General features: G+C 39.6%; 1 protein-coding gene and 1 long non-coding RNA gene across 2 annotated transcripts in view; both read left to right on the forward strand.

The window, feature by feature from the left end:
* The first annotated feature begins 3,226 nt into the window (after positions 1 to 3,226).
* LOC144901701 (uncharacterized) overlaps positions 3,227 to 22,869 on the forward strand; it is a 147,576-nt gene continuing 127,933 nt past the window's right edge. Inside the window, exon 1 of the long non-coding RNA XR_013629762.1 lies at positions 3,227 to 3,326. This is a non-coding gene — a long non-coding RNA (uncharacterized LOC144901701). The remainder of the gene's footprint in view (positions 3,327 to 22,869) is intronic.
* On the forward strand, positions 17,305 to 18,623 carry sox11a (SRY-box transcription factor 11a). Its single transcript, XM_058090104.2, has one exon. The coding sequence runs from the start codon at positions 17,452 to 17,454 to the stop codon at positions 18,610 to 18,612; it is 1,161 nt and encodes a 386-aa protein (XP_057946087.2). The 5' UTR covers positions 17,305 to 17,451; the 3' UTR covers positions 18,613 to 18,623.

Raw genomic sequence — 22,869 nt, forward strand, 5'->3', positions numbered from 1 at the left:
CAACAAAGCACAATCTACTCTAAAATAACACCACGTATATGTTACATTTCACTGTAATTATTTGGTGGTACGCTAACCAATATTTTGCTATTTTTTGCAAAATATTGTAGGAAACGTTGTGCACTATGTTAAGTTGTAGCTACACTAACTTCCAAATATGAAGGGCTAGCACAATTCCTGCTTCCAATACGTTATGTCGCACCAACAAAATCCATCCATCCATTGTTTGTACCCCTTACCCTCACGACGGTCGCGGGAATGCTGGAGTGTATCCCAGCTGTCTATGGGCGTATAGACAAACAACCATTCACACTCACATTCATACCTATGGACAATTTGGAGTCGCCAATTAACCTAGCATGTTTTTGGAATGTGGGAGGAAACCGGAGTACCTGGAGAAAACACACAAATGCACAGTGATGAACATGCATATGCCATACAGATGTGTAAGAGCAGAGAATCGAACCCGGGTCTCCTAGCTGTGTGGCCTGCATGCTAACCACTTTACACTATGCAGCCACCAACAAAATTTTGCCATAATTATTTGAGTTGTAGGAGTTAGGCCTTAAAAGATTTTACCTGAGCACATTATCACTCTCACCATCACTGGTGTTTTGACAACCCACCACATCCCCTCCTGCCACCCTAAACATGGTTAAGCAAAGCATTGGAAAGATTATATGCTGCTTTTGGACAGTGCCGGCAGACTCGCTGTTGCAAGTACATTGCAATTGAAAGTCTGTAACGTCTACACTTTGCATAAAACTATGCCAATAAATGTTGGTTACATTATATGGTACAGATGCCCGCCATTTCCTGGTGTAAAGTATTAACTACATATTTGCTTTAAAGGCTTTTTATATTCAGCAATGTTGCTTGTCGCAATTTTTTACGTACACATAGCTGCAACAGAAATGCATGTAACTTTTTGACATTTAATTGTAGCTCATCAGTGCATTAAACAATATTACGTGTTGCTACATGGATATTCATGTTAGATACTTGCAATGCATTTTTGTCTTTATGCAATAACGTATGTACACTTTATATGTGCACTGAATTCTGCATAAACACCACAAATTGTACCCGTGCAAGAGCAAGAAACACTGAGTGACAAAAAGGTTATAGCAGCCTAATGAGTGGGTTTTAAAGCTAAAGCAACTGCTAATTGGGGTGATGTGTCCATCCTGTGTCCCCCCGGTCAAGACATGTCTTGCTAGCAGGGATTAGCAATGATTAAGGTATTGGATTTTCTGAGTGCTTGATGCAAAACATTCAGATTATTGCAGTAATGGACAGCCAGGGACGGGCAGAGATCACTGAGGTTAGGATATTGTAGTGTGGATTAGCAGTTTTAAAGTTATTTATATATATATATATATATATATATATATATATATATATATATATATATATATATATATATATATATATATATATTTATAACTATAGAAGCATGCTGCAGACAGCGAGTCAATGTAATATTTATGCAATGATCTTGTTATCTAAAAGTAGTTCAAAAGTACTGCCTCAGGATGTTTTTCACAATTTCTTGTTAAAGAAAAAGAGAGGCAGTTCTTACACAAAACACAATTACGGCAAGTAAAATCATTATGTTGTGCAGGCAAACAATTTAGCAATTGTTGATGGCAAACCATCACACTAAGTAGGCTTTAATGGCTCCCCCCGATTAACAAGATGCTAATTATGTGTTCCTTTTTCTTGAGGTTTATGTGAAATATAGTATTTTTTCATCTACATGCACAATACGACAACTACTACGTCTGTTAACTGAGGTCTGAAATGATCAAAAGTGCTGAGCCGTGTTCTCCTTTCCTTGTTAGGCCGTGTCTGTTCCACAAGAGCCTCTCATGTGTTTTCATTTGTGAACAGCACTCGCAAATTTAAAGGCAGCAGAGAAAAGAGGGGAAAAAAACTTGCACCTTGTTAAAGTGAATTGTCATGTATGCTTGACAGACACTTGTAATGAGATTAGTGTATCGCAGAGCAAATGTTGGAAATAAGAGACGAGCTAATCCACTCACGCTTACATGGCTGCGTTTATCCTTTGCCATGGTTTTCTTGAAACTTTTACTTTCCCGTTCATTATGAAAATTGTCTGTCTAGCGACGAGGTAGCTTACCCTACAAACCACTATCAACTTGCAGTGCTTAGATGCATAGGGTACATTTAGTAAGAAAACATTGGATGTGGTATACTATGTTGAAACTGTACCATTTTCTGGTTACTACTGTGGCATGAGTGCTACCTAGAGCTTACTTGACAAGCATTATGGACATTCTGTGGTGATGGGGCTCCAAAGACACTGTAGTTTCTGTGCATACAGAACGTGTGCACTTAATTTGGATGAAACTGGACTAATTTCTCGTAAAATAAACCTAATTGAAATGGTACAAGTGCTGCCTATAACATACTCTGCGAACTTGTCATTATGCGGCTGTAAAAAAAAACACTATATTGTAGTTGGCAGAACTTTAATTAGTATACATTTCATAGAAAATTCTGAAATTATATGATGCATTACATTCAAACTGATTTTTTTTTAATGGAAACATGAGCATCACCGTTGTAGCACGAGTTCTGCTTTGAACCTATTCCGCGAACAATAATAACCTTTGAACCCCAATGTGTATAGGGCAAATTTAGTAATAAATTCAACAAACATTAAATGATATATTATATATATATATATATATATTATATAGTAGTGTCAAAAAGCACTAATTCCTACAAAAATAAACGTAATTGAAATGGCTGACGTGCTGACAAGAACCTAAACATATATGTATGTTTTTTAATGAACTCAATCAAACTAGTTATGTGATTTATTACATTAAAACTGAAGTATTTTATGGGAACACAAGTGTCACTGCTGTAGCACGAGTCCTTCCATGAACCTACTCCACAAACATATCAAACATCTGTGCTTGTTTTGTCATGAATAATATTGTAGTGGTTAGGGGAGTCTGATTCCTAACCATCAGTGTATTCCTCGACTAAAAATCGAAGTTATGTTCACCTCAAGGGGACAGGAGAGCCTAAGGGAGCATCACACTCTATGACACCCAAGTTAGCAAGTGTGATTGTGATGACACATCACCTTTTGTTATTGATTTCAAGTTGTTAAATGCTCTGCCATGCACACAGCTTAGCCTTACTTTATCCCACAGTGTCTCCTTTGCTGACCTTTACAGGTCGGCTCACAGATAGCTCCATTCAGAGGGATGTGGAGGATTTCCCCCAAAAATGGGGCATTTAAGAAAATCTTTCTCAAAGCCTGAAGATTTTGCATAAGAAATATGAAGGTAGGCTAGGAATCACTATATGGAGCGACTGTGACGTAGAAAAAACAATAGCCGTCAATATATTTTAGCATTAGTAATTCATAGGATGAAACATAAATGAGAATAGGTACACTTACTGGTTGAATGTTATGAGCTCCTATTTCTTTCCAGTGTTATAATGGAGTTGTGTCATGCAGAGATTTTTGTGGCTGTAGCTTCGCATTCCATAGCTGATGCCAGGGCCGCCCATGGCCACCAAATTTGTGCCCGAGGCAGAATTGTATTTGGATCATTTGATGCGGTAACTGACCCATTAAAAACATAGTTAGAGGCTTTGCTTAGATGTTTTGACAAATACAAATACATGGAAAAAAGTTGTTCAATAAATCATTAATTTTGTTAATTTAAGATAATCTTTTTAAAACAAATCCGGGGTTGGGATTGAACCTGCACCCTTTGCCTTAAATGGTAGCAGCTGTACAATTACATCACCAGGTTACTCATTTCTTTTTCTTTTTTTTGTCCCTTGCCTCAGGCTGACGTGGTGCTCTATGCCTCATGGCGGTGATGCACACCCTGAGCATATTTTCAGAGAATGTGCCCCCCTGTACAAAATGAGTCCCCGTCATCCATGGATCGTGAAGCCCTATGCACAGGATGTGTTCAGTGTGTAGGGACACTTTTTAGACAGCAAACTAATTAAGATTGAATCACCTGCACTGTAAACAGTTGTATTAGCTCATAATTAATGAGGTTGTAACACTCAAATGTCGTTATGTAGTTGACTGAAAGTAAAAGTTTTTAGCTCTGTTAAGATTTATGACACTTTAACCTAATAGGGCTTAATATTTTATAGCTAATTTGTGTAGAACACAAGTTTAGGAACCATACAGTAGTGTCAGGATGTCACTATATGAGTTCAAAAATATTTTTAGTGTATTCCCCATATTATATGAGTTCAAAACATTGACATTTTTGAGTGAATCACTCTCTAAATATGAGTAGTGTAAAATCAATATTTATAAGATAACAAAAGGCAGCATACACGGACCCAAATATTCCAATTGCATTCGGTTTGTTTGCTCAAACGCAAAGAATTTAACCTTTGTATACACCTCATTCCGAAAAAAATTAAAGAATGCCTATCTGAATGAATATATAATCGGATTCACAGGGATGGAATATTCCTTTCCCCAATCCGATTGAGGTATCTTGTATCCGCTCAAACAAGAAGTTGTCAAGGAGCGTTCTTCTTCTTCGTTTTTTTCTTCTTCTGTTGTTTATTGGCGGTTGGCAAGCAGCTTTCGGAGTGCATTACCGCCATCTGTGGAACAGAATCTAAACCCTTCTATACTTTATTCATAAGTCCAGTTTTTCTTTAAAAAAAAAATATATATCTATACAAAACATGTCCCGAGTTTAATTATAAAATATTAGCTAGATTTAATTTTATATTTTCCTGTTTAAATTTATCCTGGGTGCGTTCTTTCAGCACATGTTCAGATATGATGTAACACACAGCTCGAGGTGTTCTTCAGTTATAAAAATGGAAAAAAAGTTTGTTTTTGATCCAAACTAAATTTCAAGATTGGACGAATGAAAAACTTGCAATACGGAGATATTACAACAAATGAAAGAAAAACTCAGGGAAGCCGGTATCACGTGATATTGATATGTATGCTTTACTGCGCATGCCCCATTGACTATTCTGGTTGATTATAGCGGTGCATGTAGACAAGAGATTGGAATATTCCTTTCCATGTATACCATTGTTTTTGGAAAAGTCATTCGGAAAGAGGAAAAACTCCTCATGTAAACGTGGCTATAGGGACAATTTAAGGCAACAGCAAATTTAATTTAAAAATGTCACAAAAATACTAATACTGGTTGCACACTAATTTGTCCCATTTGGTTAAAAATGAAATTAATCAACAATCAATTCCACAGAATTTTCAATTCTACTTATAAAATGAAAAGCGGCTATTTTGTCTTACATTACAACAGTGTGCGACCACCCAATTGCCTGTGTGACTACAAAAAAGGATGCTTTCATTCTGGCCCCCATGATTATGATTATGTTTACAAAGTTGTGCCGTGTTTACATGCCATCACAGGAATGATTGTCCCTTACATCTTTCCTGACTCGCTATCCCTCAACGGGATGGAGCCATTGGAAGTGCCACTAATTTCTCCTCGGTTTTAGGTGGTTATTTGTCACCATGTGGTTTGAGGAATTGATTTTCTCCCTCCCACTGCATTGATGAAACCCCCTCCTGGTGAACTCCTCTGGGAATTCATCTTGTGCTGATAACTTTGAGCTATCTTATCTGGTCACTGTTCAAACATGACTGAATGCACAGATTTGCTTCAGGTGTTTGTCTCTCCATGAGTCCATTTCTTCTTGTTTTTGTTTTCAAGGTTAAACCCTGATTGATGCAGCAGATTTGCTCGTATGTGTGTTGGAACTTGACAAAATATCCCTTCTGTTATACCGCTTCACAAGAGGCAATTGTGTGGCAAGCTATAGATTTACTGATTTTATATCATGTGTTATCATATAAGGCAGGGTTTTCCCAAACTTAAGCTTCTTTGACACAAAAGTCTCACAAAATTGAACTACCTGAACAATAAATAAAGACTTTAAATAACAGGAGTTACGATTGTCCATTTCACACAGAACCGAGGAAATTGGGGCGCTACCATAACAGTAACTCACACAATCATATAACCATGGGGGTGACAGCGTCAGCTCCAGTGAAAAAAAATACATTTTAGACAACTGTTTTCAACACAACAGCATGAGAGAAGTTAGCATTACATTTCTGCATAGGCTCTGTCCCACCTCTGTTATGGTTCTTTACTATGCAAAATAGGCAAATCAACTTTGTCCCCAACCCATTCTGTTGATGCAAAGCAAAAAAATCGGTTGGGACCCAAAATGGTTTGCAGGATGTCATTGTCTATGCTATTTTATTCATCTTAAAGCAGGCACATCATTTTATTTGTTGTTCCTTTATGGTTTCAAAATATTTACAGTACATACTGTATTTAATTTTGGGTCTTGATTTGGAAAAAAAGTTGAGGAAAGCAGATTAAATTTAACAATTATACTGTTTTCATCCAATTCAAGGTCAGTAGCAAACATTTTTATTAAGTGAAAAGGTAACCCTAAAAAACAAACCCTGAATTGAATTTCGGGGTCATCCTGGCGGCTCATTATGAAGAGATTTGTCCACAGGGCATGAATTCTCAATTTGTCATGCTGCTTTGAACTGTCACTATTCTTGGGATGGTGCAAAGATCATAAACCAGTAAAACTTCAGAGCACAGGATGCGGCTGAGGGTGACTAAGCACGGCAGAGCCCCCACTTCGCTAGACGCACACACACACACACACACACGCACACACGCAACACTGGTCGGCATTCAACACTATCTTATCACGGGGAAAGAGGGCAAGTCTGGGCTGGCCAGCAGGAAAGCAAACCCACATGGCCTCAGCGGGAACCTGGCCATGCGGTGTTTTTTGGAGCTCAACTGTGAAATGTGATAAACACATCCATTTAGCTTTGACTTTTACTAATAATAATTAACAAGAATACTCAGTAGACATTCGGGGATTGTTTTGAAATGTAAAAAAGCAATAATCCCTCCTTTCCCATACCTTTTAGGTCGCAGTAATGTGCAGTAGAAAAGTGTTGTTGAGTACCATGCATTCAAGGGGGTTTTATTTTGATCATTGTGTAAGCACCACTTGTTATTCAGTTGAATGACAACCACTCTGATATTAACATGTAAATGATCTTGTGCTGGTCTGGCACACATCTGATACACTTGCAAATGCTACTTTCTCCACACCCCTCCTTCCTTAGCCATGTCCTCTAGTGTGTGAACGAGCGCAAGACCGGACCTGCAGCCATACGATCCATCAGCATTAGTCCCACGCGGTCTCCAGACTAAACACACTCTCATTACAGAGGCTGCTAGCGCCTGGAGGGCTCTTCCTCTACAAGTTTATTAACACTAGACACAATGTAGAATACAGGCAGGACTCATACAGTAAACATGTTTCCATGCAGCTGCTATTGCTGCTGCTGCTATATAATTAAAGGATTTAAACGGGCACGGCTCAGGGATGACACGACAATATGATTACTCTAGAGCACGCTGTATGGCGTGAGCTCCAGGATGATGTCATCTCCTTCAGACCACTGCGCTGTGCTTTCTGGGTCAGTGTCTACAAGGACAGAAATGCAGGAAATATTTTACATGCTTTCTCATAGAACAGTCAAGCAGTCGAATCAGGATTATCCAAACTTTTTGGGGGAAAAAAACTGAAGCATGCAGGGGGCCACTTTGATACATTTTGTTCATTCAAGATGCTAAAACCAATCCAATATGAGTCAATATATACTAAGCTATCTGAATAAAACATAAAAACAGCTAATAAAAGTGCATAATAATTTATATTTTTGACACTAACATTATGCTGCTGCCATGCGATTGCCTGGCGACCAGTCCAAGATGTATACATGCCTCTTGTTCGATGTCAGCTGGGATAGGCTACAGCACACCCGCGACACTAGTTAGTGTAAGTACTGTGGACTAATGCTGCAATGCTGCAATGCTGTAACCAAAGTGGAACCTAAGATCCTAAGATCTAACCTGATCAGAAACTGGAAGTCTGTCACTGTCATCAAATCTTTACTAACTGTACAAGCAACCTGAAGTAACATTGTCATTCAAGTGTAAAAATAAGTTGACCTCTAGTGATAAGAAGTAACAATCAACTGAAAGAATGAATGGGAATTACGTTTGGCTAATAATTAAATGAATATATATATATTGATAAACTCGTAAATATTAGTAGTAAATTAATAAAATAAATTCAGTATATCAATGTAATATTTGTATTCATATTAAGAAATATTAGTGATATTTAATAATTTATATTAATTATAGTTTGCACCATATTATACATGATATAAAAAAGAAATACAAATATTAAAAATATCTTTTAAATTTCTTATATTTTCCCAAAATCTTATAGTCATAATATTAAGAAAAAAAACATTCAAATGAAGAAATTATCAGTATTTGCTGGTCACACCTTTCAAAGCCAATCACAAAAATAGGTCAGCGGCAAATCCAACATGTCTGCTGTGTCACATAGGCTTACCAACAAACGATGGGTCTCGTATTCAGGCTACGCCAATCGATGTCAGCATGTTTGATGACTTCCTTACCAAACCTATCATTGTTCGACTATTCTTGCATCTCTGTTGAAGAGCTGTTACTGGCTTTACTTTGCATTGGCAGCTAGAGTTTGGGTTATCCGGCTAGCTTCTGGTCTTGGAACTCCAAATGTGACTTTTTGCCATAGTGACATTTTGTTTTGAAAACAAACAAGCAATGTGGTTAATTCAGAACTTGTTTTTGTCCCACAGGGAAACCACAAGTGGATATCATGTCCATGGTGACTGTACTAACTAGTATTTCACTTAACCACTTCACGTATTTGTTGTCTTTATACTAGTTATGTCTTGTCCTCAAAATACTATTTGTGTGTGGTTGTTTAATGACCATCAACATATAGTGTGTCCAGCCTTATGACAGTGATACTATCACAAGGGTCTTCTATCTGACGGGCCGGTTTTGAATAGCTCACCAAATGGTCAAAGAATAACAGGTTGTTTACCTACTTCATGATTTCTTAATTTTTGCATGTTTGTCACACTTAAATGTTTCAGATCATCAAATTAATTTAAAAATGAGTCAACAAGAACGCAAGTGAAGACAAAATGCAGCTTTTAAATGAAACTTTTTATTATTAATGGAACTTACATGACCCTGTGTGTGGAAAAAGTGATTGCTTCCCCTATTGCCCTCCACTCCCTCTCCCTCACCCCACCAGAAAGAAAGTAATTGAAGTCTATCAGTCTGGAAAAACGTTATAAAGCCATTTCTAAAGCTTTGGGACTCCAGCAAACCACAGTGAGAGAGCCATTATCCACAAATGGCAAAAATATGGAACAGTGGTGAAGTTTCTCACAAATTACCCACACAGTCACAGATTTCTATTTGATAAATATTGGATTCTGTTAATTTTATTATCTTGATTTTTTTAATAACCTGTGTGTTTTAAAATTGTCCAATGGCGTCCCTGACCAATACCACCAATAAATAATTGGAAAAATATACAGTTAATCCATGTGGTCGGTATCCCAATCCCACTCATGGAATATAGTATCTGCAGCATAAAACCCTGATCAAAACATCCCCCAAAAAATAATACAGTTGTAATAAAATAAATAAATGCATGAATGAAGTTTGGAAAGTTAGGTAGTAAAAAAGTCAAAATAGTAGAGTTAAAAAAGGTCAGATTATCCAGAGAAAAAATGCAATTAAAAAGTTGAAAATAATTGTCTTGTCTTCTTGTTGGAAAGAAATATGAATGCCTGCCAAGTACAAGCAGTTGAGGTCCGATTGTATTTGGTTGTCTGTGTGATAAAAAACATTCCACCACAGTGCTCAAGCATCGGCTGTTTACATTCACGACAAAATACTCCAGTCTCAAGTGTCTGCTAAGCATCAGACTTTGGAGACACAGAGGCCACATCAAGGAGGTCAACAAAGAACCTGACACCTGGGAGACACATTTGCATTGAATCACCCATGCAAAGCAACAACTGGGGTGGGGGGGCATTAAAATGGGCCCCGGGGCTGCAAACACTCAAGTGGTAGGAACAACAAGCTCCCAACTGCTCCTCCTTGTCTTATCTGGAACAAGCGAGAAGAGAGGAAGACAGTGTGATGTGTGAGGAATGAGATCATATAGCAACAGGCAGGGAGCAGAGCAAATTGCGGGAGCGGCTGACAAAGCTGGTTTTAGTGTCATCTCACAAGGCAAAAGACATGGGCCCGAGTGGTGTAGACTGCCTTGTGAACTGTAAATCATCACATTTATAAGAAGAGATTGGGTTTCCTGATATACTGGGAGAACACTTTAGGTGCTCTTTACCTCGCTTTTTAAAACTTCTGGAACTTGTTACATAAATTCAAACACATGGCAACCATGCAGTGCTCCCACTATGCAGTGCTTGAGGAATGACACTTTTAAACATTGTAACCCCAGCATGTAGGATACAAGAATGTGTCAAGTGGAAAAAAAAGTTAATTTGCGTTTTTATGTACCACAACATTCCGCCCCCTCTCCTCACCCATTGTGAGGCCATCAGATAGCGGCTTCCAGAAGTCCACACCTGTCTCAGGGCTATGCAGAAGAGATGGATCCATGCATTTTTAACATCAGATAGCCTCCAGCCAGGGTTAGTATTGATCTAACGCTTCACTGGCCCTTTGTGAATGCACCATCTGCTTTTGGGGGCTTTTAGATAAGCAATGCAAAGGGAATTGTTTAGCTGTTTTTTTTTTCTGCCTAAAACCCTTTTTCGATGTTCTTACATGAAAACCATCACTTAATTCAACACTCCATCGCCCTGGAATAAAATGTCCTCTCCCTTGACACGAGGCAGCAAATAAGCATTAAAACATCAGCCTTGAGGGAGGGCACAGTGCGGTGGTATTGGGGAGTATGAGGAATAACGTTGTGATAATATAACAGCAGCACTGTGGATTTGCACTATTTAATCATGTGTAATCTCTGGAGTGAAAATGAAAACATGTTTCAGTATTCCTGCAACTCTTCTTATCACCCTGATCAGATAGCCAGGAAAGGCAGCTGGGTGGGTGAAGCAGGGGGTGGCTTTGTGTGTGCAGACATGGCAAAGAGACATACAGTAATCCCTTGTTTATCGCAGTTAATTGCTTTCAGACCTAGCCATGATAAAGTTAATTTATTTATAAATTGAATATTTTCATAAATAAGAGCATAGAAAACCTGTTAATGGCCTTCTAAATACAGTTTTTGACGTAACTTCTAAACATGAACTAACACCTTCATCGTCCCCTTTAAACAGCAGTAATATCCAATATAGTAGACACAAACCAAGAGAAAAATAACACATAAATAAGACTTGCTCATGTGTGTTGCTATAAATGTGTTCCAGAGGAAGTGATGTCAGGGGTTGAGAACAGTAGTGTTTTATATTTGGGATTATTGTACCTGTAGTGAGATAATTCATACCTGCAATAAAAGCCTGTTGTTCTGACAATCTATTCTGGTGCTTTGGTGTCTCACCGAACTTTACAATAACATTACAGTCACCCACTGACTTACTAATAAGAGGCTATATTCAACCAGCATTCATCATGGTTTATTCATTAATACACTGTATTTTTGGAAACTGTGATAGTTTGAAGTTGTGAAATTCAAAGCGTGATGTGGCGAAATACAGAGTTACTGGTTTGTGGAAGAATAAAATTGCTTGGATATATTTTCCTGGTCACATCACAAATTTGTATTGGCTGAATTTGTGGAGATCCGCCATGTGTGCCCAACAAGTTAAATTTGCATTTGTTGCCACACCCACTGGGCACCAATGGCCTGAAGGTGTAGTGCAGGAACAGGAACAGACACTGCACCAAACAGATGTGTTGATTTACACGCATTAATTGCATCTGAATTTCTACTCTGTGTTTTGTAAAGAATACCATATAAGAAATGCAAAACAGTGATTTCTAATGGGACACAGAGAGAACAATAGCTTTTGGCTCTCTGGCAGGCACACAAATGTAGAAGTGCAAATGTGTCTGATGTAGTATTTTCCACGCCAGGTTTGCACAGCCGTCGGTTGCTTGGCAGATTTTTGGGTGCACCATCATATGTGCCCCAGAATTCTCTTTTAAAAAAAATGTTTTTTGCCTGCCACACAAACTGTGTTGTTTGCAGAATAGGAACACTACAGTAAACTGATATTGAAAAGTTGATTTGTAATTATTATTGGATCACATTGAGGTCAGTTTCAGAGCGAAAAGTATTTTTTTTATTACTTACTCACAAGCAAAACATTCATTCATTCATTTTCTACCGCTTTTCCTCATGAGGGTCACGGTGGGTGCTGGAGCCTATCCCAGCTGTCTTCGGGCGAGAGGCGGGGTACACCCTGGACTGGCCGCCAGCCAATCACAGGGCACATATAGACAAACAACAACTCACACTCGCAGTCATACCTATGGACAATTTGGACTGGCATGTTTTTGGAATGTGGGAGGAAACCGGAGTACCTGGAGAAAACCCATGCATGCACAGGGAGAACATGCAAACTCCACACAGAGATGGCCAAGGGTGGAATTGAACCCTGGTCTCCTAGCTGTGAGGTCTGCGCGCTAACCACTCGACCGCCGTGCCGCCCCCAAGCAAAACATAAAAGAGCTAAATTGTTCATTTTTCATCCGACTCATTACCATCCGTCCATCAATTCTTCTCTGCTTGTCCGGGTCACGGAAGCAGTAGTAGTGAAGCCCAGACTTCCTGGTCCATAGCAGCCACTTCCAACTCAAACCAAGTTTTCCCAGGCCAGCTGTGAGACATACTTCCTCATCCTAACTCTTAGGGTGAGTCCAGCCACTCCAGAAAGGAAGCTAATTTCAGACGTTTGTATCTGCAATCTTGTTTTTACGGTACGGACCCATGAGCTTTGGGTCATGACTATAGGTGAGGATGGGAAAATAGATCAGCCGGTAAATTGACAGCTTTACCTTCTGGCTCAGCGCTCTCTTCACGTTTGCTTCAACCTTGCCTTACTCGTAAACAAGACCCAAGATATTTGAACTGCTCCACCTGGGGCAGGACCCCATCCACCCTTTTCCTACTGAGAACCATGGCCTCGGATTTGGAGGTGCTGAGTCTAATCCCGGAAGCTTCACACTCAGCTGAAAACGCTGTAGGTCACAGCCAGATGAGGCCATCAGGACCACATCGTCTGCAAATAGCCGAGATGAGACCCTAAGGCTACCGAACTGGACTTCCTTGATGTCTTTGACATGGTCAAATGCCTTTTCCAAGTCCACAAAGCACATGTAGAGCAGTTGTTAAAACTTCCATGTACCCTCCAGTACCCTTGCGAGGGTGTTCCATGACCAGGATGAAAACCACATTGCACCTCCTGTCGTTGAGCTTTAACTAAGCACCCTGGAATAGACTTTCCCAGGAAGGCTAAGGTCTGTGATCCCCCTATAGTTGAAAGACACCCTCTGGTCACCCACTGGTCTGCCAAACCAGAGGTCCTGTTCCCTTCCACACAATGTTGAAGAGACAAGTCAGCCAAGACAGTCACTTAACATCCATAGCCAGATACCCCAGACACCTCAGCCACTGTGATGGAACGGTCCATGTTTGTGTCCTCAGAATCTCCTTCCTCTACAGAAGATATTTTAGTGGGATTGAGAAGGACCTGAAAGCATTCCTTCCGGTGTCGGCCCGACCTGACTCATTACATTACATTAAAATAGCAGATGAATGGAAATCAAATCTGGTGGGACACTGCCCCGTTTCACATTAATGCTATGTTGCCAATTAACATGTTACCATTTGCATTTGTAGAAAAAATAAGGCAAATTGTGATATTTCCACCAGAATTTTGACCGGGTTGTGGTGGCTAATAATCTTCCCCTTCGACTTTTGGATGATTTTGGCTTAGTTATTACATGGGATGCCCCTGCAACCTGATATTTTACATGCCTGCTTATCAATACAGTATTTTTCATGAATGTTAAAAGATGGGAAAAATACATAAAACTATCAAAACGCGAGGGCAAAACATGGGAGTTTCTAGGGCAAAATGTGAGTGTATGCCATTATACTACTTGGGATCAATTAATCAGTCAGAGTGAACCATCTGTGTGGAATTAAGACAGCTTTTAATATACTGCTCAGTGTACAGTATGCAAATGTTTGGATTGATCCAATTGCAAATTTGTAAATATATGCCTAATTCTAAAAGATGTTGATACATAATGCTGACGGATTTCTGCTGTAAAAAAAAAATTAAAGTGCAGGGCATAAATATACAATTTAATACTGTCTCTGTGCAGTGAATTACTGTACTGAGTGATAATGAAAGCATGTTTCAGTATTCTAGCAACTCTCCCTTTCATGCTAATCATGAGACAGTCAGGTGGGTGAAGCACTGGGGGGGGGGGGATAGAAAGAGGTAGGGGGTTGGGTTCTGTGTGTGAGGCAGACATGGCGATGGGCCCCTCCCTAAAATGACTCATTGGCTGCATGGGCTGACACCACACCTCATTCACAGCCAATAATGAGGCATGCTAATGAGCAGGACAGCCACCCTGCATGCTCATCATTAGGCAGGAGTCGTGATTCATGTCCAGCCTGGAAGCATCGTAAAGAGATTACGCACAGATGACTAAAAAGCTCTTTTTGCCTGAGCCATATCTACCTGGGAAGCCACTTTTTTTACACACAAAACCACAGATATTTAGCTTCCTGTTTCTTCGAACATACCTAAAATATGTGATAATCTCGCCTTCTTCTTTTCATATGGAAAAACTATTTAATGTGTGGTAAACAGCAGTGCGGCATGCTGTAAAACATGCATGTGTATTCACTAGCATACTGACGCAAGCATCAGATAAAGCTTAATCAGCATGGGGGGGGGTATGATGTAGCATTTCAGTTCTCTGTCTGAGAGCCAGACTGCATTAAAAAAAAACATATTTCTCCTATGCTGTGGTCTCCCTTTTGCCCCACCCCCTTCACTTTCCTGCTAAGCCCCAGCTGGGGGAAATAAGGTGGCAGGGTGTATGTGGGGGGAAGGGTTTCACAAGGGTAAGTGATTGCCCTCTAGGGGACGAAGCAAGACAGAAAAGAGAAGGGCGCCTTATCGGCCCCAGCCTCCGATAGCAATGCTGGCTACCACCCAGGGATGGGAGCTGTGTGGGTCGCTGGATGTAGCTTCACCAGGATGCTGCTGCCTCGACACAGCAGTCAGTAGGGACATGCATGCATGCATGCTTGTATGGGTGGGGCTCCATAGCCACATTTAAAATGAGTCAACCATAACTGTTTGCTTGTTTACTGGCAGGATTACAAATGCACAAAAATATGGACCAGGAAAGAGCCAGTTGAAGTTCGACATGAATTTATGTGACTTTATGTAGCATTATTTTATTTATCTTCACCTTGGGGGAAGTTTGTACTGAGACTCAACTCTGGAGTTGGCGTGTTTATGTGCTTTGAACTATATTGCAAGTCCAAATCATATACCATAAACATACTTCTATTATTGTGACCCATACATGTTATTGTAGGATTGGCCTTGGTGGAGGTCCATACTCACACTCATGCTATTTATTGCTGTGTTTCCATGCAAGTCCAATCTGTTTACTCTCTTTTATGAACAAACATGTAATCATTGTTTACAACATAAGACATGTAAACATAAGTGAAGGTGTGGAAAATGATATTTCTTATTTTTGTCAATCTGCTGCACCTCCCAAGGTAAGCCCACCTTGCATTTGGAAAACCATTGCTTTAAACTATAGTGGAAGTTATTTTGACTTTTTTTTTAATAATTTCTCTAATGTCCTAGTAGATAATGCTACATTTTTCATGACAAAATTGCAACATTTTGGTTTACCTTACAATATGTCATTCTAGTTACTGCCATGCTGTACGCAAATGGGAATCTGTAGATTTATTCATCTTGAAAAGACATTGTCATGTAAATATGCAAGTAGTAGCCAGTAATTTCCATCTTTAGTCCCAACTTCAGGTGCAGGTTGATGTTAAAAGGGAACTACACTTTTTGGGGAATTTTGCCATTAATTCACAATCCTTATGTGAAACATGAACACATTAATTTCCTTTTTCTTTCTTTGCTACAATGACAATAATGTTGTAGCTTGGTTAATATACTGAAATATACTCAATAATTAATGATTGAATTATTGGAGCAATGGCTCCATACGCATTTGGTATATACAGGTAGTGTACAGTGTTTCAGATTGCTAATGTTTGGTGGAAATCTGTCAAAAAAACATTCTCGTTTCAAAATCATATCCTATAATTTGACCATTTGACTACTTATTTGATTATTCTATCACTTTTCTTTGATACTTTATGATGCTTTAAACCAGTGTATGACTATTTACTATTTATTTGACCCATATATTCACTTCATCGCTGATTAGCACTGATTAGCATTGATATTGGGAATATTTAGCCTTGGCAGAGGTCTGTGTTGCATGCTGCAAATCACATTCTGACCCATATTTTCACTCATTTTTAGACATCTTTCATTGAACAACTTCAATATGACCATAAACATAGCACAACACAAGATATAATCTGTGTTGGGATGCTTTTGAACCTCTATGTGACTATCAATCCAAAGCTAAATCGACGCATAGGCTCCTTTGTATTTATTTGACCCATATTTTTTAATTAGCATGTGCAAATAGAATGTTACATGCGGTTATGCAGCTTTAAAAATACTGTACTACTGACCTACTTCTTTTAGTCTACTGCCTACACACACACACACACACACAAACAGGGAGAAACAAAATAGCTTAGCAGGGACTACAACACAAGAAGATATAAGATCATGCATGCAGTGTATGCATCCAGGCGTCTGCAACAGTGTCCAAGCGCCACCTTCAGTATCCAACCTGAGGGGAGGGAAGGGAAAAAAAAAAAAGCAAATAATCACCCAGCCGGCTTCTTTTTGCACCACACATCTGCACACACTGGATCTATAGTTAACCTTGCATATCTAAAACAACACAATGTTAAAGCATCTTCGCATTTACGCACAGTACGGCGTAGCAGCGTAAGAAAATGATGCTCATATCAGTGTGTTTATTATGATCGTCTGCCGACGTGTTGCCCCAGACACTGTGCACTGCACACGCATACACCCCACCTCCACTCCGGCTGGGGGGTGAGAGAGAGAGGGGGGGGGGGGGGGGGGGCTAAAAGGGTTAAGAGGAGTCTTGGATGGAGTCTGCTGGGCGGAGTGCAAGCAACGTGATTGGACGGCGCTCGGTGACGCAAGGGACACGATAACTAGTTAAGAAGGGCAGTTTGGAAGTCTGCAAAAAGAGTGCAGAAGAGGTTGAGACGCGATCACTGGAGAGAGGCAAAAAAAAGACAGAAGGCGAACTATACAGAAACGGAGAGCCGCCGGGTTGATAAAGTGTTCCGAGACGCGGAGGTGGCACCATGGTGCAACACACCGACAACAGCGAGACGGACGGGAGCATGTCGCGGGAGGCGACAGACTCGGAAGAGAGTGAATTTATGGCGTGCAGCCCCGTCGCCATCAACCCGGACTGGTGCAAGACGGCCACCGGCCACATTAAGAGACCCATGAACGCGTTTATGGTGTGGTCTAAAATCGAGAGGAGAAAGATCATGGAGCAATCGCCGGACATGCACAACGCCGAGATCTCCAAAAGACTCGGCAAACGGTGGAAGATGCTGAAGGACTGCGAGAAGATCCCCTTCATAAGAGAGGCGGAGCGGCTCAGGCTAAAACACATGGCCGACTATCCCGACTACAAGTACAGACCCAAGAAGAAACCAAAGCTCGACAGCTCCAAATCATCTTCTTCTGCGCCGTCGCCGGAGAAATGCGGCAAAATGACCAGCAAGACCCCCAGCAAGAAGTGCTCCAAGATCAAAACCAAGAGTGGCTCCAAGTCCTCGCACAGCTACGCGGATGAATACCCGGCCTTTAAAGTCGCTAAGGTGATCAAAAGTGAACCCAGCGACGACGAGGAGGACGATGACGACTACGAGGAGGACTACCGCCACGCTCACCGCCACCACCACCACCACCACCACCACCGGGTCGGGGGGATTAAGGAGGAGCGCCTGCGGCCGTACAACGTCGCCAAAGTGCCGGCTAGCCCCACGCTGAGCTCCTCCGCGGAGTCAGAAGGGGCAAGCATGTACGAGGACGTGAGGAGCGCCACCTCCATCACCACCTCCACTTCCACCACCACCAACAGACTCTTTTACAACATTAAGAACATCTCCAAGCAGAGCACATTGCACGCTGCTTCACCAGCATCCTCCAGGTCTGTCTCTACATCTTCCTCATCTTCATCCTCCTCCTCCAGCAGCAGCAGCTCCTCTTCCGGTGAGGACGCGGACGATTTGCTGTTTGACTTTAGTTTGAATTTCGCCCCCAGCGCCTCTGGTTCGGAGAATTCAGGAAACCTGTCGCTGTCCCTTGTGGATAAGGACCTGGACTCTTTCAGTGAGGGTAGCCTGGGCTCTCACTTTGAGTTCCCAGACTATTGCACGCCTGAACTCAGTGAGATGATAGCAGGGGACTGGCTGGAGGCCAACTTTTCTGACCTGGTCTTTACATACTGATAAAAAACAACAACAAATTGTCCTGATCGAGTTGTCCCCCTGCCTCCTTAGATCCTTCCTTTTTGCGTGTTGGAGCAAAAGGAGGCAAGGTGAGGTTTGAGATGCTTATGAAGCTGGTAGCAAAAAATGTACAAAAAAAAAAACACAAACAGTCTGCAGACGTTTCTTTTTTTATCCGGCAGCATGACAGGGTTTTATGGATTTTTCCCTGCCACATATGGGGGAAGAAAACGTGAACTTCTATGCATCTTATCCTCTTTTAGACAAACTGCAGGGAGATGGAAGTAAATCTGTGAACTGTTCAGGATGCTAAGTAATTTCTAAATCAGATTTTTTTTTCTAACTGATTCCGTTTACCTCCTCCGTCTTGTTTTCTCAGCAGCAACATGTGGAGGAAAAAAGAAAACATTTTGATACATAACAGACCTCATCTTTTTAAAAGAAAAGTAAGATATTTTCAGGCATATTTTTGTACAGTCCAAAGGGAATGTTCTTACTGTGCTTTCAGTGAGTTTCAGGCACTTCTTCCCTTTATCCTGTTTTTTTTTTTTTTTAACGCATGCAAGGGAGTCCTGGTTTTAAGGATTAAGTTAAATTCAAATCTTGCATCAAAAATTGCCTTGTGATTTTCAACTTGGTTCTTTTTGTACAGTTGTAGAAGCAGATTTGTTGAGTATTTGTAGACGATACAAAAAGGCGTCATGGGGGAACACATACCTCAGAGCTGGAACTAGTTTCAAGATTGTATATGTACTGTAATATAGTAAAAGTTAGGAGTTTATGTATATCATACTCGTGATATGTGGATGGGTCCCGATCGCAGGTGTGAAACTGGATTTTTTGGTATTTTTTAATGGCACATACTGTTTTTTTCGCCCCCCTTTTCTTTCTTTCTCTCTCATTTTTTGTGCAATATAATACTCTTCTTTAAAGATACAGACCATCAACAATTGTAGCAAGTGATGGAGAATTTGAGCAGACTTGTGCACTGTCAACATGTTATGATGCTGAAAGCCTGTCCGGGCAGAGAAATAATAAAACAAATCAGCTGGAACTGATACAAAGCAAAGGTTTAGTATGGCCTGATGTGATGTGTCGATACATACGACACATTTATGTCTTTATTTGAATGTTATTGGAAATATTATAGGAACCAGTTGACTGATCATTCTGCAAAAAAAGGGCATGTTGTGATAACAGTGGTGGTCAAGCAAGCAAAAAAGTACATTCCATTCTCTTGTTTCATTAAATGAAACTTTATTTGAAAACGGAAGACTGCCTTCTTTTTTATCATAAACCACAAACCTGTATTTTTGTTTCTTGCACTTAAAAAAGCAGTTTATTTTTATGTGGGTCTCACATACTGTTTGATAAAGGACAAAAAAAAATCTGGGCAGTATAGTTACTTCACATTCCTGAGTGTGAACCTGTCATCTTTTTAAAAAAATGAATAAATAAGAACCTATCACCCATCCACTGTCCTTTTTCAGTTTGTGAATATATGTACACAGCTGTGTTATTTGTTTGGAAAAAAGTATGATGCCTAGTTTGTATTTAGGCAGATACTCTTTGAGAAATGGATGGGCTCAAACTAACATGTGAATTCACGTTTAATAAAAAAAAGAAAGAAAGAAAAGAAACTAACTGCCAGTCTTGATTTACTGCCGGAAAAGTGGACGCTGCGTCTTTAAGGAATTGAATTGCCCGCTTGTTGGCTCTCAGTGTTGTGATTGGTGGGCTCGCCGGTCCCCTTGGAGACAAGATGGAAACAGGAGCCGCTCCCCCCCCCTCGCTCCCGCCTCCCCCGTCTCTGTCTCTCTCAATCCCTCCCTCCTTCCCTCCCCAGCATGTGGGAGCACTCAGTGTGTCTGGCTTCCATTCAGAAAAGTAGCTCCATGCTCAGCGCTGAGCGGCTTGAGAGATGTGGGGGTTGGGGGGCGGTGGGGGGATCACTATATTTGACATATGTTCAATCGGAGATAAACATTTGCACTTATTCATGCAGATGTCATGTAATCTATAAAAATGTGTCGTTAGCACATTAATTCCACTGTTTTTTTGTGTCTTTAATTCTTAAAAATATCACTAGGAGGGTGTGGGGGTCATTGTGACCAGTAAAACTAGTTTTAAATGTAGCCTAAACACCCCTTCTTTAGATACATTCAATAGCACATAGCAGACATAGTGGAATAATAATAAAATATCATCAATATTAAGGAGTAGTAGGGCCACATTGAATATTTAAATATTACACTATGAGATGAGATAAGTCTCTTATGAAATAGAAGTTATGAGAATGAAGACATGTTTGTTTTTCTTGACGAAAAAATGTCCTACTCCCTTGAGAATAAAGTCAGAATGAGAGAAGATTTTTTGGGGAGAATAACTGGATAATAATAATAAAAAATACATTGATTATTAAAGAAATCCAAAGAGATAACAATGTCACTGAAATTCAGCAAAAAAACGCAATCTTATAATATTTAAAATTATTATTCATTTAGAGAAACACAGAAATATAATACTTCTCTCTCCAAGAAAAAAGTATTTTTATGTCATATATTTTAATTAATATTAATTTTGAGCAATTAATATTATTGTAATGTTAAAATAATAACGTTATAATATTGTTTTGCAATAAACAATCCTCCTGAAAATAAATAATTTTTAAAATGCTATATATATAATTAATTTTAAGCAAAAATGATAATGTTACAAGACTGAAGCAGTATTCTTCCAAGAAAAAAGTCAAAATCCTGTAAAAATTAAAGTATTATTCTGCAAATATTTGTAATTATTATTAATTTCAACAAAAAAGACATTGCAAGAATAAAGAAAAAAATACTCAAAAAATTGTTTTAATTTTCTTAGTATTTTTTAATTAATATATATTTGATTATCAGTGTTACAAGAGTAAATTAATATCTTTTCAAATAAAATTCCTAATCTTCTGAGAATTTTAATTGTGTACATTATTAATTATTAATCATCTGATGGTTAAAAAATATTATTAATTTCAAGCAAAACACAACCCAACAATGTGAATGAAGTTATTTTTTTCTGAAAAAAAATGTTATTCATTGATAATTAAGTAGTATTTTTTGAAAAAGAATCTTTTGGGTCAAATTCTTAGAATATCCTTAGAATAAAGTGTTTTTGTTCAGAAAAACAATTGTCATCTTAACAGAGAAACATTGCCATTTTACATGAAATATAGTATTTACGACTTTATACTTGCAATACAGTATTTGGATTTCATTGTGTCATTTTTCTTTCTAATTTTACTATTTTCTTTCTATTCTGTGCAGCCTTACTACTACTTACATCTCCTAAGTGGTGAGCGTTAAAAGTAGCCATACATCATTGCATGTGTATAGGTATTACATAATCCCACAGCAGAGCCAATTATCTGAGTTAAAGCATTTCATTGGTGAAACTTGCTCGTAATTAGACAACATATCTCCCCAGAAGTGATGTCACATTAGTACGTCAAAGAATGTAGAATTATGAACTTTTAAGTGCTTACATCTTCTTTTTCTCAAGAGCTCTTGTATCTTTTTCACTCTCCTGCGAGGCGTGGCTAAAGAGGTCCACCCCTAATAGATCATATCTGTGGGCCAAGCCAGGGAGAGATTTGTGTTCATTACAGCAATAGGATCTAATGATTAATATTTGCCATGCATGACCGCGCAGGTACTAGCCCCCCCATTAAGTCCGTTTGCAAATCTGTAATAAAACATTTATCTAGCTATTACTTTAGCTGACCTATTGGTCAAAGTTGCTAATGGGTTCCTGGGTTATTCCCTGCAGAATCTCAACATTGATTTTGTGTTCCTCTGAAATATCTGCTCAGGGCTAATGCCACGGCTACATGTTGAAATGAAATTAGTGATCCGTTGAAATGCACTTGTATTTCCTCTTTAAATAAATAATTTTAAAAAGGGCAGGGGGGTGCTGGTGGAGTCGACGCAAGAAAGTCATTTTCAATTTAGGAAACTCTGAAAAGATTCATCTATGCTGGAAGTCACAGTCAGATGCTTGACAAGTCCAAAAGGGTCTTCAAAGCGAGCATATGCAAACAACAAACATCCCAGTCTGTGTCTTATCTCCTTATTATTAAACGCAAAGCCTGTTATGTTTTGCTCCTATCTTCATATAACATCACCCCACCATCACCACCACCACCCCTCCCTGCATGCTGACTCTCATCCGGTGAGCTCAGATGCATTACATCATGGCTGAGCTTATGCCACTGCG

The sequence above is a fragment of the Doryrhamphus excisus genome, linkage group LG14, assembly GCF_037039965.1.
Source record: "Doryrhamphus excisus strain RoL-2023G ecotype Guam linkage group LG14, RoL_Dexc_Guam_v1.1, whole genome shotgun sequence".
NCBI lineage: Eukaryota > Metazoa > Chordata > Actinopteri > Syngnathiformes > Syngnathidae > Doryrhamphus > Doryrhamphus excisus.